The sequence below is a fragment of the Carcharhinus amblyrhynchos genome, chromosome 9 (genome assembly GCF_965287045.1).
Source record: "Carcharhinus amblyrhynchos chromosome 9, sCarAmb.v2.hapA, whole genome shotgun sequence".
Taxonomy (NCBI): Eukaryota; Metazoa; Chordata; class Chondrichthyes; order Carcharhiniformes; family Carcharhinidae; genus Carcharhinus; species Carcharhinus amblyrhynchos.
The window spans coordinates 71986242-72005405 of NC_137332.1; the positions used below are offsets into that span (position 1 = coordinate 71986242).

General features: G+C 42.3%; 1 protein-coding gene across 1 annotated transcript in view; it reads left to right on the plus strand.

Moving 5' to 3' along the window:
• The window catches only part of LOC145347934 (ral guanine nucleotide dissociation stimulator-like 1), a 92350-nt gene that overhangs the window by 9646 nt on the left and 63540 nt on the right, over positions 1-19164 (plus strand). Inside the window, exons 2-4 of the mRNA XM_080195922.1 lie at positions 2160-2273; positions 13409-13617; positions 16633-16710. Coding sequence (XP_080052048.1) covers positions 2160-2273; positions 13409-13617; positions 16633-16710 — 401 coding nt within the window. The remainder of the gene's footprint in view (positions 1-2159; positions 2274-13408; positions 13618-16632; positions 16711-19164) is intronic.

The window sequence follows — 19164 nt, forward strand, 5'->3', positions numbered from 1 at the left end:
CTGCATTGCTGTGGGCCTGCGGTGACATGTAGGCGGACCAGTGGTAAGCATGGCAAGTTTCCTTAGTGAACTAGATGGTAGTCATGGTCACCATTATTGATTTTTCATTCTAGATTTATTAATCAAATTAAAATTCGAACAGTTGCCATAATGAGTTTTGAACCCATGTCTCCAGAACAACAGCATCTGAAGTGTTCCATTTTTAGGGTTGATCGACCTTATTTTGAATTAAACAGAATGGTCTGTCATTTTAACATGTGACTGGTCTCTGCGCCTCCCAGTCCTCCCCCGCTGTATTTTGATAACTTTTTTTTCTGTCCAAAACAGCACTGGTTAAAAGAGTGCAGCAGTCACCTCTATTTTCACTCCCTACAACACAGACCAGCCTCTGAAGCTCTGCCAAGAACAACACAGACAGTGGGGAATGTTGTTTTTTTGAGACACCAGTCAGTCACAGAGCATTGTCTCTTATTCTTCACGAGCTGTGCCAGTGCTGAAAGTGGATTTAATCACTGAAATAAAAACAAATGGAATTGGGTAACAGCTTCTTAAGCCGGCTCGATGCCTCCAGTAATTATCCCCCGTGATAACTGCGTCTGTCTTTATTCCACAGTAAAACTGCGTTAATTCAAAAGTGGCTGTGACTGGAAAAGCTTTTCAGTGTAACTTCTGTGTCATTCTATGATTTGTTAGATAAGTTCCTTTTCTCTCCCATTCTCCCCGTATTTCCAGCCTCTTGCTGCAGGGCTACTTTCTGCATTGAGAAGTGCTTATCTCACCCAAAAGAAGTATGGACAGGATAGAGTCTTTGGGCACTGTAGTGTCTTGGAACTTGTGACTGCTTTTCTTATTCACAAGTTTCATAATGTGCACGTTGCCACAATCTGATCCTTCAGTCCACAACATCTAATATCAGCGGCTGCAATCTTTTTTTTTGGGGGGTGGGGAAGAGATATTGGAAGTAAAGGTTTAAGTCAAGGGATCCATAGAGGTAAGTGTTGCGTCACACACAGCGTGGGAGGAGTTGCAGCTGAATTCTGTGTCAGAAATGGATTTATTACTGTGCTGCTTAGCTTTGGAACTCAGTGGAGTATGTGACAGGATTTCTAAAACTTCAGTTCAAAGTGCTCAAGGATCTCTGGAGTAATTGTCATGAAGAGAAAAAACGAATGTGGTTACCTTGGAAGTATAAAGTGGTCCAGGTAGTTATTTTTCTATGTTTCATTTAAATGGATCTGAGAGAACCAGAGCCAAAGCTCTTGTAGTTAGTTTTTCCTTGTCACTGAATATGTTGGTCTTGTAATGCAGTGTCTGAAATATATTGTGTTGTCCTTTTTTGCTGCCTAGTAAACATAAATGCAATTTGATATTCCACAAGATCTTTTTTCATGCTTGAGCTTCTGTAAAAATCCATTGTGATCCCATGGGATCCTTGCTAAAGTTTGGTTTCAGTTTTTAATTGATTCCTACTGTGCCAACATTAATTAGACTTAATTTTATTATGGCCAAAGGGGAAACTAAAGCAAAGGATTTGCAACATGTTTGCTCAGTGAAATGCTGCTGTTTCAGTATCATCCGTTTGGTACCAAAATTTTATATTAAGATTGGTGCCCAGATTTTCCAGGATGTTGTTGGGAAAATGCTGGGACATGTGTGGGAAGAGGTATAGAGGGTTTTTTTCCTCATTAGTAAGTTGTACATTGCACTACATTTACAATGTTCATGAATCAATGAGCAAAATTAACACTATTGTGATTATTAATACAACTCTGCAGTTTGTAAAGTAAAATTGGAAGCTGCTTTTTAAACCCCTATTATACTGTGTGAAGACATTCTGCACTGTGGATGTCAGGAAAATAACAGCACAATGGGGAGTGACAAGTGTGTGAAGGATCTTTAGTATAGACTTTGAAACAGGGGTAATTTGCATCCCTTGTTAATTTAATTAATGTTGGAAAGTCTCGCTAAAGTGCTCAGGAAGTCCCGTGAGCATTGTGAATATTTTAATATCGTTTTGAGAGCAATATGTGAAGTAGACAAAGTTTCCTCAACTCTACAGGAGTCTATAATTAGATATAATACTGTCTGCATTCTGGATACAAAATTTCAGGAGCTTCTCCAGAGGGATTTACTCTATTTTTGGTTTGACTTCTCCACAGCACAATTCAGTTGAAGACTGTGATGAAGAGATAGAAGACGGGGCTGTTTATAATGTGAGCTTGAAGAAAATCCAAATACAACAAGCGGCCAGCAAGAGTCCAAGATGGCCGGGGGTGAGTATAGCTTAATCTTCCCTTCTACCTTTCCTCCTTTTTTTCAAAACAATGCATGTATATTTAAATGCTTATATTGGGGTTAAACTCTGGCTTTATTACATGCTCAAAAGGTTGAATGGGAATTGTCCATTTCATCAGGAATACATTTATCTAAAATCCTGTGTATTGAGGTTAATAGCTGATCAAGCACTAAAGAAGTGGAAACAAAAATGAAGCGATACAGCATCAAACGTTAGCAATTAAATTTGATGAAATTAAATCTTTGGCAAATGTGCTTCATCTAGATTAATCTGGTTGTTCCCATTACTTGGTCAAATTTAGCCATGTGCTTTCCTAGTTAATCTTCTAAAGCAAACTTCAGATATATCCAGTGAGTGCTTGCGCTTGGCCAAGTCATTCTATGGGTGTGCATGAAATATTCCTATACCATTGTGGAAAAACTACTTGAGCATTTACAGGGACTAGAGATGCTCACCCTTCTTACCAAGAAAATACTTTCTTTGTTACCTCATTAGTTTGACCTGAAACTGAGAATTCTGGTGTTCCATGAGGGATTTCCCCCCACAAAAGTAGCTTGTACATTTGATGGCTGATTGCAATTGTGGATGTTCAGCTCAGATCCTTATTTACAGTACTTCTTTGCAAATAAGTTTGATACCATGCTGTTTTTAATTTCCAAATAGCACAGCTGTTTATAAAACTGAACCAACACTGGAACAGAGCTAGGATCTTTGCAACTTGATAGGGTAGTGAGTTAATGTGGTGGCATGTGGGATTATAACCTGATATAGAAGGAGCAATCTGATTTTGTTTATCGATTGTTCTCTTACTTTGTGGTGCATTTAATGCTTTCAAACACGGTATCTTCTTTAGAATCCCTAGAGCGCAGAAAGAAGCCATTTAGCCCATGACATTTGCATCAACTCTGACAGAGCATTTTATCCAGGCCCTTTCCCTTGCCCTTTTCCTGCAAGCCCACACACTTACCATGGCCAATCCACCAAACCTGCACATCTTTGAACCATGGGAAGAAACTGGAGCATCCAGAGAGCCCATACAAACACAGGAAGAATGCGCAAACTCCATACTGTCACCCAAGGCCTGAATTGAATCTGGGTCCCTGGAGCTGAATCAGCAGTCCTGATCGCTGATGTTGGATCTAATGTACAACCATGGAAATCCAAGTTACTCTTGTGACAAATTTGGTACTTGGGATGTAGGAGTTTCAGCTCATTTTTCTGAATAGAGTTGATCACTAATACAGAGGCTTGAGGATGAATACTCACTTGGAAAGATTTTGTCGTACAGGTCACTTCATATTGTTTGAGAAGCTTATTTTGTCCATAGCCCGTACTTTGTGACTTTTTTAAAGAAAACTCTATTTGCATGGAGCTGCAGTTTGCTTAACCCCTTCCTTAGATGCATTATCTCACTTAATATTGTCCTTTTGACATTGTCATCATAGTACTAACAGCACCTGCCTAACCCTGGCCAGCTCCAGAACATAAGAGCATAAGAACTAGGAGCAGGAGTAGGCCATTTGGCTCCTTGAATTTGACCGTCACTCAATAAGATCAAGGCTGATCCTTTTGTGGACTCAGCTCTCCTTGCCTGCCTATTCACAACCCTCGATTCCTTTACTGATTTTAAAATCTGTCTATCTTAGCCTTACAAACCTTCAATGAGGTAGCCTCAACTGCTTCACCAGATTCCACCGAGATAACAAGAATACCTATTTCAGACTCCTATTTATTGACTACACCTCAGCCTTCAACACTCATTCCTGTACTCTGTCTCGTCATTGTTTGAGGTCTGACCCACTATGGTGGTGTCTTCAGCAAACTTGAAAATCAAATTGGAGGGGGATTTGGCTGCACAGTCATAAGTGTCTAAGGAATATACTCATCTCTGAACTCCATGGCCTAGGCCTCGGCACCTCCCTCTGCGACTGGATTCTGAACTTACTAACTCTCAGACCACGATCAGTAAGGATAGGCAACAGCACCACCTCCACAAGCATCCTCAACACCGGTGCCCCACAAAGCTGTGTTCTCAGCCCCCTGCTATATTCGTTATATGCCTATAACTGTGACTAATTTCTCCTTCAATTCAATTTTCAAGTTTGCTGACGACGCCACTGTAGTGAGTCGGGTCTCAAACAATGACGAGACAAAGTACAGGACACAAAGAGAATCTGAACTGATGCGGCAACAATAATCTCTACCTCAATGTCAACAAAACAAAGGAGAATGTCATCTACTTCAGGGAGCGTAAAGGAAAACATGCCCCCGTCTACATCAACAGGGATGAAGTATAAAGGTCGACAGCTTCATGTTTTTAGGTATCCAGATCATCAACAACCTGTCCTGGTCCCCCCAATGCCGACACTGTCATTAAGAAAGCCCACCAACGCCTCTACTTTCTCAAGACTAAGGAAATTTGGTATGTCAGCTCCAACACTCTCCAACTTTTACAGATGCACTATAGAAAGCATTCTTTCTGGACAGTTTGGTATGGCTCCTGCTCTGCCCATGACGGCAAGGATCTTCAAAAGGTTGTGAATGTAGCCCAATCCATCTCGCAAACCAGACCTCCCACCCGTTTACTCTGTCTCCACTTCCTGCTGCCTTGGCAAAGTAGCCAGCATAATTAAGGACTCCATGCACCCTGGACATTCTCTCTTCCACCACCTTCCTTCGGGAAAAAGATCCAAAAGTCTGAGGTCACATACCAACCGAACAACTTCTTTCCTGTTGCTGTCAAACTATTGAATGGACTTACCCTGCATTAAGTTGATTTTTCTAGCTATGACTGTTTCACTACATCCTGCACTCTTGCTTCCTTTTCTGAAGTGTTTTGTTTGTATAGTGCACAAGAAACAACACTTTTCACTGTTCATATACATGTGACAAGAGTAAATTAGATTCACAACACTTTGGGTGAAGAAGTTACTCTTCAACTCATTCCTAAATCTGTTTCCCCTTATTTTGAGACTATGTCCCTTGAGTTCTACTTTCCCCTGCCAGTGGAAACAACTTCTCTGCCTCTCTCTTAAATTCTCTTAATTTTATGTTTGTAAGATTCCCACCTCATTCTTCATTCCAGTGAGTATGGTCTCAGTCTCATCACAACCCAACCCTCAACTCCAGAATCAACCTCATGAATCTCCTCTGCATCCCCTCAAGTGCCATTATATCCTTAAGTAAGGAAACCAAAACTGTACACAGTATTCCAGGTGTGACTTCACCAGCACCTTATACAGCTGCAACATAACCTCCCCGTTTCTAAACTCCCTCCCTCCCTCCAGCAATGAAGGACACAATTCCATTTGTTTTTATTATCTGCTGCACCTGCGAACCAACTTACTGTGATTCATGCACAAGGACACCAGGCTCCTCTGCACAGCAGCATGCTGCAATTTTTTACCATTTAAGTAATAGCCCATTTTGCTGCTATTCCTACCAAAATGGATGACTTCATATTTAACAATATTTGTACTTCATGCCCTACCCACAAAGTATCTATATCCCTTTGCAGATGTTCTTGCACACTTTGCTCCACCAGTCATCTTCGTGTCATCTGTGAACTTAGACATTCACTTGGTCCCCAACTCCAAATCATCGATAAAAATTGTAAACAATTGTGATCCCTATACTGATCCCTGAGGCACACCACTAGTCACTGATTGCCAACCAGAAAAACACCATTTACTCCCACTCTTTGCTTTCTGTTAGTTAACCAATCTTCTATCCATGCTAATTTGGTATCCATAATACCATGCACCTTTATCTTGTGTAGCAGCCTTTTCTGTGACACCTTATCAAATGCCTTCTGGAAATCCAGATACACCACATCCACTGGTTCCACAGTGCTTCTAATGTCCTCAAAGAATCAGTAACTTAGTCAAACTTGATTTGCCTTTCATAAATCCATGCTGCGTCTTCCTGGTGGGACAATTTCTATCCAGATCTCTTGCTAGTTCTTCCTTGATTCAAGCATTTTGTCTCACTGCAGAAGTTAAACTAACTGGCCTGTAGCCACCTTTTGTCTACTTCTTATTTACAAGCAGTGGCATCACGTTTGGGGCAGTGCCAGTAGATTGGAAAACAGAGTCAGCAAATTTGGTAAATTACCACAAATGCATTTGCTATTTTTCCCTGCCATCTCTTGCAGTACCCCGGGATGTATTCCATCAGGGCCAGGAGACTTGTTTCCCTTTAACCCCATTAGCTTGCCCAACACTGCTTATTTAGTGATAATGACCATTTCTAGGTCCTCACCTGTCATAATCTTTTTCATCAATTTTTGGCATGTTATTTCTGTCTTCCACTGTGAAGACTGACACAAAACATCAAAATGTTCAATGCCTTGGCCATTTCCAATTATTAAATTCTTGTTCTTGTCTTCTAAAGAGCGAATGTTTACCTTTTCATTTGTATCCTTGTAGAAACTTTTGTTATCTGTTTTTATATTCTGAGCTTGTTTACCCTCCTCTATGTAGCTTTTTTCATTGTCTTTCTGTTGAGTTTTAAAGATTTCCCAATCCTCTAGTTTCCCAGTAGTCTTTGCTCCTCTTTATGCATTTTCTTTGCATTTGATATCCATGGCTGATTATCCCTTTTTCTACAGTCCTTCCTTATCACTGATATATACTTTTGCTGAGCACTTTGAAAGTCCTCCTTTGTCCTATCATAAAGCTATTGCTCCCAGTCTACCTTGGCCAACTCCTCCCTCATCCCATTGTAGTTTCCTTTAAAGCACTTGGATTTTACCTTGCACTCCAGGGTCCTGCTCCTCTGAAATAGCCATGAACAATAGAGCTATTCCTCATTTACAACTCCCAATGTAATCCTGAAAATAGTGCGCCAAATGAAAATCACTTTGGCCTACCCCGGTGTTGAAGTGGAAATTTTTCTGCTTCTTGACTGTGATAGAGAAAGGGGCTCAACAAAATTCATTCCGACCAAATAACTAGTCTTTATTTACAAAAGACTGCATGCAGTAGTGGCAGTAACATGAGTTTGGAGAGCCGTTGTTATGACTTGCTAATTCCTTTTCAAGTCCTCACTTACATATAGAATCAGTTCAGTATTTAGACAAAATCATTATCAGTTTGTGTGACCAGAGTTTATTCAGGAATTCAATCAGTAGTAGCATCATCAGCAATATCATAAATCATGGTACAACTTGCTGACCTCCTAGAACTCTTTGTCTCATCAGTCATACCTTTATCTTGTCCTTTGATAGAACAGAAGAAACTTGGTGACTCCTTCATCCCTAACCTTATCTTGTCGTAGTCATACAGCCCTAGGTTATGCGGAGTCAGCCTTATCAGGTCTTGACCTTCTCCAATCTTATTCATGTCTAGGGTTATGCGGAGTCAGTTTTCCTTATTTTGTACCAAATATTCGACCAATTTTCCCATCATGCTATTACTTCATTCGTACAACTTCACAACAGCTGTATTCAGCTCCTCAAGCCTGATGGCATTTGGTTCCTGTACCATGTTTACCCCCTGGTAATCTTTCACCCCTTTGATTACCAGTTCCCCTCTGTCTACCGCACTAGTCACGTCCTCATAGAAATCCAATAAATTCATCAAACACGACTTCCCCTTAACAAATCTGTACTACGTCTGCTCTATCAAACCATTCTTTTCTAGGTGCCTCACTAATTCTTCTTTGATGACGGATTCAAGCATTTTTCCAACTACAGACGTTAAACTAGCCGGCCTATAATTCCCTGCCTTTTGCCTGCTACCTTTTTTAAACAGCGGCGTAACATTAGCCGTTTTCCAATCTTCCGGCACTTACCCGGAATTCAGCGAAGTTTGGTATATAATCACTAAGGCATCTACTATCACCTCTGCCATTTCCTTCAGAACCCTGGGATGCATTTCATCCGGTCCTGGGGACTTGTCCACAATCAGTCCCGTTTCAGTAAGTTTCTTACTACTTTGTGTAGTATGCTTTGTCTGTGTAGTGCACAAGAAATAATATTTTTCACTGTACGCTCATGTGACAAATCAAAAGCAAACTCTCCAAACCTCTGCTCCATTTTAAATGGATGACCCGAGAGGCTTGCTAGACAGGATAGTCATGAGTGAACCACATTGCTGTGGGCCTGAAGTTTCATGTAGGTCAGACCTGGTGAGGGTAGCAGAGTTCCTTCCCTAAAGGACATAATGAACCAGATTGTTTTCTATACAATTGGTGATTTTCCTCTCCTAGATTTAAGTGAATTCAAATTCCATCAGCTGCTCTGATGGGATTGGAACCCATGTTCGTTACAGCATGCGTCTAGGCCTCTGGATTAGTAATCCAATGACACTGACACTGCCACCATTCCCTCCATGCTCTTCACCCACCCCCCATCCCCCAAAAGAAAACATGTAATAAGGGTGGGTTATGTTCCTGACCGGGAATACGTACATTCAAAAGCCTATTGGCTGCCTTGAACCTAACTGGCTCAAAAATCCTCAACTCTTGATTCTCAATACAATTCAATTACCTCCTTGCTGCTTCCCACTGTCAGCTCACTGCCACTCCTGATTCTCCTGCTCAATGCTTCCCTTTGCTACTGTAAGCAAGGGCTTGGGACATGGATGGTGAGAGCAAGGGAGCAAAATGAGCTGCAAGTGTCAAGGCACATGGGGAATGTCAGGGTGGGAGGTGGCAAGCAGAACAGTCACAAAGGGAGATGCCTAGCAATAAACTGTGTCCCTGTTAAAATGAAAGAGCACAATTGGAACATCCTCTAATTTGACAAACTCACTCAAATGCATGTGTTAGAATATACTTAAAACGGGTGATGCTTCCACACTGCTGTGACACTGCATTCGTTCTCCCTGCCACAGTTTGTTTCTTGACCCATCTTCAACCCTTTGACACCGTTGACCAGAACATCCTCTTCAATTAGTTTCTTTTTCCATGTTGGTGAGACTGTTCATCACCATTGTCTCTAGTCTTCCACTGAGAACTTGACATCCATTTGTGGGATAAATACCAGCTGGGAGCTAAGTGGCTCATTGGAATAAAAGTTGTATGATCCTGCATTTCTGAGAGGCGCAAGCGGTGAGACAGTGACTGATTGCAGGGCCACCATGAAGTACAAGATTGATTTACAACAGAATAGTACACATTACAGAAATGAACATGTGCTGACTCCTGGCAAATTGATCTGTGGTTAACCTGGTGGTGCAAAGTATTTACTAACTGAAGAAATTGGTGCGATTCTGGCTAAAGTTGGTTTTGACCATGAGGAAAGTTAGTAGTACTGCTCTCTGCATGTACAACATCTCCAAAGGGCTTTCAGTACTAGCTCTTCTAGGAGTGCGCAGTAAATATAGAATAAATTTCAAATTTAGAATTGTTCTTCTTTTGTTAATTGTTGAATTGAAAACCAGCCAGGAAGAGTTGATAGAAAATGGAGAGATGAACTAACCAAGGACATTTAATGTTGAAACTTGCAGGTGGCTGGTTAGTTGGATGACTTGTTATTCCATTCCATCTCATCACTTCAATCCCACCCCTCCAAACTAATTTCCTTAAGGGTTATGAAGGGCATGTAATAAGTGAAAAGGATTCTGGAGATGATTGTAAATCATGGAAAGTATGTTTTTATTTTATTTAAATTTTATTTAAATTTCCCCTTCCTGGATGTGGTACAGCAAGCCAGATATCTATGGTTAGCTCATACAGGTGTGAGCTTAAATAGAGTTCCAGCAGGCCATTTTACCAGGTGGAGGTCAACAAAGATTGTGTAGAGCTCGCGATTCTGCTCCTGACACTTCTCCTGAAGTTGGCACGCAGCAAAAATCATGTCAGTAGTCCCACAACCTTTGTGGAAGCCACACTGTGACTCTGGAAGCAGGCCCAGCTCCAAATGAGTGACCAGACGATTTAGCACGACTCTTGCAAGGGTTTTCCCTGTGATGGAGAGCAGCGAGATTCTTCAGTGGTTGTCGCATACTTGCCGATTGCCCTTCCTCTTGTAGAGGTGTATGATGGAAGCATCTTTAAGTTCCTGAGGAATGGATCCTTGCTTCCAAAAGGACAGGAACAACTCGGTGAGCTTCTCGATAAGTGCAGGACCAGCTTTATAGATCTCTGCGGGTATGACATCTGCCCCTGGGGCTTTGCTGCTGGATAGCTGGCTGACAGCTTTTGAGACTTCAGCTACTACCGGTGGGTCATCCATGGCACTGTTGATATCAACCTGGAGAACCCTGTCTATTTCCTTATCGTTAACAGATGACGGTAGTTGAGGATGGCTTCAAAGTGTTCAGCCCATCTCTGCAGGATCTGAGCCTTCTCCGTAATGAGAGATGTACCATCTGTACAGAGGAGGGGGGGAACTCCCGAGAGATTGAGATCCATAGAGAGTGTTGAGGGCTTCATAGAAATGCTTCAAGTCGTTTCTGTCAGCGTATCCCTGTATGTTATTTCCCTTGGCGCTCAGCCAGGCATCCTACATTTTACACAGTTTATTCTGGACTGTCCTGCAAGCACTGGTAAAAGCATTTTTCTTGGCAGCTGAAGATGGGTCGTTCTGACAGACCCTATGAAGATAGTGCTTTTCAACAAGTAGAGCCTGTATCTCCTCATCATTCTCATCAAACCAATCGTGCTGTTTGCGGGTAGACAGTCTGAGCATCTTCAGTGCAGATGTATGGATATCATCCCTGAAGTGTTCCCAGTCGTCCCCAGCGCTGCCTGCGAGGTGTAGGTCAGCAAGCTTGATTTCTAAGTCTTCAGCCAGTGCTGAAGCTATGCTGGGGTTCTTTAGCTTGGCCGCGTTGACTCTTTTCATTACCTTGCTTCCTTGTGGTCGCCTCTTGCGTCTGATGCGGAGCCTCATTTTGGAGACGATGAGCCTGTGATCTGTCCAGCAGTCAGCACCACACATGGCCTTCGTTAGTCTGACACCCTGCCTGTCTTTTCTCCTGACAATGACATAGTCGATAAGATGCCAATGCTTAGAGTGGGGGAGTGCATCCAGAAGGCCTTGTTACGGATAGGCAGACGGAAGGTTGTGTTGGTGATGAGGAGGTCGTGTGCTGCACAGGTCTTCAGTAAGAGTAGGCCGTTACTGTTACACTTGCCCACTCCATGCCTCCCAATGACTCCCTGCCAGATTGCAGAGTCACACCCTACTCTTGCATTGAAATCGCCAAGCAAGATCAGCTTGTCGGTACTGCTCACTGCTGATAGTAGGGCGTCTAGTTCTTCGTAGAACTTGTCTTTCATCTCGTCCGGGTTGTTCATTGTGGGGGCATAGGTGCTGATCAGGGTGGCTTGACTTCTGTTCTGTAGCAGAAGCTGTAATGTCATAAGCCGGTCGTTCGCACCCTTTGGTAGACTATCAAGTTTCCAAACAAGGTGACTCCTCACGGCGAATCCAACTCCAGCATCACAACGCTCATCACTGCTGCGACCACTCCAGAAAAATGTGTATCCACCTCCAGTTTCAGTCAACTGACCTACGTTGGCAAGACGAGTTTCGCTCAGGGCTGCAATGTCAATGTTGTACCTTGCAAGCTCTCTGGCAACTAAGGCTGTTCATCTCTCTGGTCTGTCTGCTGTAGGGTTGTCCAAAAGCGTGCACATGTCCCAAGAGCCAATGGTGAGCGGTGTCACCTTGTATTTTATTTTGTGTGTTCAACCTCAAGATGGGATCCCCGCCAGCCGCGATAAACTGGCCAGCGTGTAGTGAAGCAGGAAATGTTTAGGGCACCTTTTCTAGCCCCTTCCTCATCCTACAGAGGTGAGTAGTGCGTTCCTGAAGAGGACTGCTCAGCCGCCCACGTAGTCGCCGAGTTCCACTGCTGCTTCGGTCAGCAGAAAACGACCATTAGACCTGAGCCGCCTGCGTGCGGATCTGTGACTACAGCTCCCAGTGTATCCATACCTGCTGCTTCATCGCTTGCCCATCGCTACAGGACTTCAAGGGTTAAACATGATGATGGTGGTGTCAAAACTAGCGTTTGATTTTGATTAAAGTGAGGGAGAGTTGTGCAGTGTCAGCCTCACTCTCTCTTCCAAATTCCCATCAAGATCCAGTGGCAAGACAAGACTCAAGACATCTGGAGGTGGGACTAGGCACAGTGGATGACCAGGACGTCTTCTGTGTCTTGTCCTGCTCTTCGCGTTCCACGATGCTTGCACAGACCGCCTCTTGACCGTTGGACCTTCCATTGGTCTCTTCCGATCAATCCGCCGGACTCTGTCTTCACATACTGGGATAGACATCTCCCTGTCTCACTGAGAGTTGAGACCCGTCGGCTACCGGCTTGTCGAGGCCGTTGCCCGGGGTGTGGCTGCTGTCGCATGCAAACAGCTACGGGGAGCCCACAGGTGAGAGCTGCATGCCAGGTGGGGACAAAGGATGGACAAACAGCCCTGAAAGGACGCGATGTGTTCCCCCACCAAAGGTATTATCCCTCCCTGACACCTTGCTGCCCAACTGAGGCTTTTTTCTTCTCCTCCCCACTCATGTGGGGAGGAGAAGAACTAATTGTGGAACCCCTTTGTCCTGCTCCAGCTGGACAGCTTTGGAACTTGGAACATTCTTGTTTGGTTCCGTTGGGAAGCTTTCTCTTTTGTCATCTACTGGGGATTACCCTCTGCATTTTTTCATGCTCCAGTACACTAATTCCTCCAATTATCAGTGAACTAGTCACATGCACATAATGTTTTGGCTTTAACTATTTTGTATGAAATGGTTTCCATAGTACATGAAATGACCAGTCAATGTCAAATAAGATTGAACAAAATCAGTCTCCCTTTCATTGTAACCACTTCCGACCTTGCAATGCATGCACTCTTATTGTTTATCCCTGATTTTGTTTCATTCTGTGATTGGTGACCAGGCCTTCAAATGCCAAATCCTTAAACTCTGGAATTCCTTCCTAAAACTCATGTTTTCCTTACCTCTACTGGTAAAAGACTCCTCTTTAAAAATGTATATTTCTGATCAAGTATTTCTCTTCAAGACTTGGTCTCAATTTCATTTAATAATGTTTCTGTGAGGCATCTTGTAATGTCTCTACAGTGCAAAATGTTATGGAAATGAATGTTCTTGTTGCTGTACTTTTGCGTGGCATTGACCTTTTTTATCTTTGCATCTTGTAGGTGGAAGGAAACGAGGTGCCTCCAGGTCACACCGTCAGTCAGTTTGAAACACGTAGAGTCCGCACAATTAAGGCTGGGACCTTAGGGAAGCTTGTAGGAAATGTATTTACAGCTTTTGATAACAACGATTTCAGCTATATCAGCATATTCCTCTCAACATACAGAGCTTTCACTACTGCTGATCGTGTGTTGGAACTCTTGCTGGACAGGTGAGAACAATTAAGTGGCATCTCTTGTTTAATGGCAGTGGTAGAAAGGATTTTTTTGGTCAGGTTGTTATTTTTCATGTTGTTAATCTGAAGCTCATCTTCTGGAAATATCAACAGTCACTGGTCATGGACTGAGCATCCTGACCATGAGGTATGGGAACAAAATTAGACCATTAAGTCCACTGAATCAGCCCCACATTTCAATCATGTCTGATATGTTCCTCGACCACATTTCCCCTTTAATCTCCTTACCAATCCAAACCCATCATTCTTTGCCTTAAATACACCTGGTCTTCTGTGGTAACGAATTTCATAGATTCACCACCCTCTAGCAGAAGAAATTCCTCTTCTTCTTGGTTCTAAAGGGTCAGCCCTAAGTCTGTGCTCTCGGATCCCAGTCTCTTACAAATAGAAACATCTTCTCATCCACTCTATTCAGGCCTTTCAGAATTCTGTAAGTTTCAATGAGATTCCCCCCTCATCCTTATAAGTTCCATTTGAGTACAGACCCAGAGTCGTAAATGTTTCTCATTCATCAAGCTTTTCATTCACAAAATAATCCTCATGAACCTCCTCTGGACCCTCTCCTCAAGGTCAGTATATCCTTCCTTGGATGTAGGGCCCACAATTGCTTTCAATATTCCAAATGTGGTCCAACCAGAGCTTGCCATGATGACCAGACACCTGTATTAAAAGTTTATTACCATTCCTGAGACTTGTTGTTTGTAGGTTATAGCTACCTGCAACAGGTAATATTCTGAATGTGTAAATGTCTGGAAGGGTTGGAGGATTAAAAAATAATTTGTTGTTGTGCCCAATGTAAAGTTTCTAAATTGAATATTTAAAACTAATCCTGATTAGAAAATCTGAGATGTTGGTCAAATCTGTTTATTACTGAAATATGCAAGATATCACAATCATTCTGCAGCAATGGCACATAAAATACTTTTTAAGTGCCATCAGAGATAAGACTGGTTTCTCCTTGTCCTGTTCCCCACACTTACTGTGCTTCACAAGTGGTCAGTTGGGGTCACTGCGCACAACTCAGTAGTGGTGCTAGCCAGTGTGCCCCAACTGAGTTGATGACCTTTGTGTTCTGACTTTAGAGAAACAAACTGCATTTGGGGAAGAAGAGTTTACCAAATGTGCTATGGTTAGGAAAGCTTAAAATTGGCAAAACAACCACAGAAGATTTTTCTTGAAAGCTACGAGCTTGTGATCTGGTTTGCACTGTCTGCAAGGGTGTTGGAAGTATTAGTAACAATATGCTTGAAAAGGAAAGTATTGCATGGCCGTGTAGAAGGAGTGGAGTTTACGTATAGCAGTTTCAAGAGCTTACACAGGTCTATAACAGCCCGAATGTCCTTAACCGGTGGAGTCTATGATTTTAAGATAGAAAATGTCACTATGTTAAAAATGGTGACATTTCTCATCTCTTCCCTCTGTTTCCCCAAACATGTTTTCATGAATATTTGGGCACTGTTAAACAGGTGAATGCAGCAAAGGCACATATGTGAATATTGAGCAAAGATAATAGTTCAACACTAAGCTATAAAATGTTAAATAGGAATTAATAGAAAGAGCTTCAATGAACAAGACCAAGGCTTGAAGTTTTGAATCCTGAGTCTTCAGGGCTTTTCCATGGTTGGAAGACAATCCTAGATGCAAGTGCTTGTTTAAAATGACTTGATTTATGCTTTGTAAGAAATCACAAGTACGGAAACTTTGACCCTTCAAATGGAATTCTAAATTCTTCAGAAACAAATGCAGTAAACAGACAGTAAGTTCAATCTAACAAGTCTGCTTCAATCAGAATGCAGGAGAGGTGGTGGATCATGTATAAAATATGAGAGGTAGTGGCACAGTGGATATCACTGGTTAGTAATCCAGAGAGTCAGAACAAAATCTGGGAATCCTGGTTTAAATCCCACCACAGCAGATGGTGAAATTTGAATTCAGTAAAAATCTGGAATGAATGATCTAGTGAACCAGATGGGTTTTACTACAATGGTTTCATGGTCATCAATGTCCTTTAGGGAAGGAAATCTTCTGTCTTTATATGATGAGCCCTACATGACTCCGGATCCACAGCGATTGTGGTTGACTTTCAAATGGCCTCTGAAATGGAGGGCAGTTACAGCTGGGCAATAAATGCTGGCCCAGCAATGCTCACAACCTGTAAAATGAATTTTTTAAAATGTTTTGAATCTTCAAAAGTGGACACTTTTCCTGACTATAGCAGTCACATTAAAGAAGCTATTAGTTGCCTTTAATATTTGTATCATTCCTAGAGATTTGAAAGCTTCTATTTTAAAAATTGCAACGTCACAATACTTTCAATGGAATGATTATTTAGGTCTTGGAGTTAAGGTTCATCTGGCACTGTTGGACAATGAAACAAGGATAAATATATTGAAAAAATGGATCATCTCTGCTGCACCCGCTGCAGCCTCATTTTTGGTGTCCTGTAAACTTCCTATGAAGGTTTTAAAGGAAATTATTCATTGCAGTCATACATCTAGAGTGACTTACAATTATAGAATCCCTGCAGTGCAGAAGGAGGCCATTTGGCCCATCAGGCCTGCCCTAAGAACTATTCCTGTAACCTCCATTTGTTTACTCTGACACTTTTAATAACAGCCAAATGTCAATGCAACTGTTTTCATAACTTTTTTCCTGATCAATTGCTGGTGCAGAAACTGTGATAGTCTAAACTATGAGGAAAATCATAAGTGTTTTCCAGGGGCACTTGCAGTCATCAGACGGCAAGTTCAATCCAATGTGTAACCACATTCAGAAATTATAAAATATTAAAGAAATGAGTTTGCCGCTTCCTTCCACATCTCCCTTGCACACTCTGTCTCTTCCCAGTTGCTGTTATCCATCTGGAGTGTGGCAGATCAGCTTATCAAGGGTTTAAATACCAAATCCTTAGTCTGCAAGGGTTCATTTTAAATGGCCAGATGCATATGCTTTTTGGAAATGATTTAATTTGTGCGTTTCGATGAATTGCAGGTATGGAAACCCCCACAGCCCCAACTATATTGCAGATGGAAATTGTACTTCTCCAGGAACAATTGCAGTGATCAGAGAGTAAGTTAAATTCTGCTTCATCCCAAACAATGCAAAAACAGAATTGCTGGAGAGACAGAAATTCTTGTAAGATTATGTGGCAGCAACTTTCTGAATGCATCTCATGGAAGTGCCATTCTGAACAATATCAACTGAATTAGAGACTGCTTGATACAGGAAAAAAATCTGTAATTTGTGATTGAAATTTTATGAACATCTGATCAAGTCTTATTGAGACTGTTAAGTGGGAGCTGATCTTCCTTCAGGCAATGGGACCCAAGGCTGCACGCTACCAATAGTGACCAGTTAAGAGACTGCAGCTGGGCCTACTATCCAATTTAGGATGCAGTCTAGTCTCAAGAGCTTCTGGTCCAATCAGATGGATGGCAAATTAACAGCCTCTCCTCCAGTGGCTGCTGAGGATAGGGCATCTCAATGATGGGTTGGGGGGGTGCCAGAAACTTGAGAGATTGGTGGGGTTTAGAAGCTGCATTTATATGACAACAGAAACTGGTGCAGCAGCCCCTCAAGGCAGGAAGTGGTCCTCAGTTGGTATTGTAATTGGCTGCCCAGTGGTTTTGCCAAGCTGCCCAAGTGCCACACTTTTGGCAAATATGGCATAGCACTGGATAATGATTAGGCTAGACTCCTGATTACTCCCAGTATTTTGCCAAGATTCATACCCCCTGGCCCATCACCAATTATCCAGGAAAGTGCAACACTATCGACACAGCATCAAAACTCTTCAACGAGTAATTGGAAAATGATTTGCCCTTCAGGCATTGTTCACTTCCAGTGTCTGGTTATACCACAAAGTTCCATTTGAAATTTCGAAGATTTAAGAAAAAGTCACCATCTCATGCATTTATGAGTATCTTGAGTGTGATTTGTTTTATAAACCCTGCAGATCAAGATTTGAAATACTGCATCTTCAGTTCAAAGAGGTGTCACGGAGGCGCGGGGGAGTGGGGGGGGGTGGTGGCGGGCGCGGCAGCAATGTTTAATGGGTTAAATTTTGAATGCAAATACATGCTTAAACTGATGTGCTGTATGACTACAGCGATGAGGACTTTGACATGCCAAACAGTGAGTTAGTTTCAATGCCATGTTCTTCAGAAGCTAACTCAGTCAAGAAGTAAGCCTGATCCAATATCTGACTAAACTCTATTTCATTCAGAATCTGTGTAAAAGGGAATTGCTGGCTCTTCCTGTAAGAATCATGTAGGAACAGCTTCATATAATAATGTAGTGAAAACCATTCCAGACCACAACACTGACATTACTGCCTCTCTCTGCATTTGCCTTATTCCTCGGCATTTCTAAATGAAAAATACATTAGTACAGAATAAAAGATGATGCATTGATGCAAATCAGCTGATCAAAGGTTGAAATATTGAATCCCGGAGTCTCCTGTTTTTGATATGAAGACCACTTGTGGATGCAAGCGTTTGTTTAAAACCACTTTTCTTTGTGACCAATTGCACCTGCAGAAACTGTGACAGTCCAAATGGTGAGGAAAATGGAAATCGTGTATCTGCAGGAACCATTGCAGTAATTGGAAAGTGAACTTAATCTGATGTGTGACAACAATTCCTTCTTTCAGAACACCATAATGTAAATGTGAATGGCTGTGGAGCTAGCAGTTCCTACAGATAATGTAGGAACTTGCTCATAAAGGCATGTAATAGTGCAGCAAACATCATCTAGACCATAGCAATTACATGAAAGGAAGTGACTGAGGTCTGGCACAGTAGCACAATGGTTAGCATTGCTGCTTCACAGTCCCTGGTTTGATTCAGCTTGGGTTGCTGTCTGTGTGGAGTTTGCACCTTCTCCCTGTATCTGCTGTGGAATTCCCAGCCTCTGACCTGCTGTTATAGCTGCAATATCTATAAGGCTGGTCCAATTTAGTTTCTGATGAATTGTAACTCCCAGGTAGAGATTGTTGGGAATCGGCAATGATGATGCAATTGAATTTCAAGGGCGATAGTTGAAATCAAGTTACAAATGGTGCTGAATCATGTAAGGTCATCAGCTAACATGCCCACTTCTGATCTTATGGAGGGAAGGTCATTGAATGAAGTAGTTGAAGATGGCTGGGCCGAAGACACGCACTCTTCTGAGGAACTCGCGCAGTGATGTCCTGGGTCTGAATTGACAGACCTCTATCAAGCACAACCATCTTCCTTTCTGCTGCTTGCAACTTCAGCCAGGGGAGAGTTTTACCCCTGATTTCCCATTGATTCCAGTATTGCCTGGGTTCCTTGATGTCGATGGCAATCACTTTGAACTTGTCTCTTGATCTCCATTCTCTGTGTCTGTGATGTGGCCAGGTGCTAAGTGACCCTGACTGAATCCAAACTGAACACTTGAGCACAGGTTATGCTGTATGATAGCACTGTTGATGGCCCCTTCCATCACTTCCCTGATTGAAAGTAAACTGATGGGGTGGTGATTTGCTGGGCTGCATTTTGT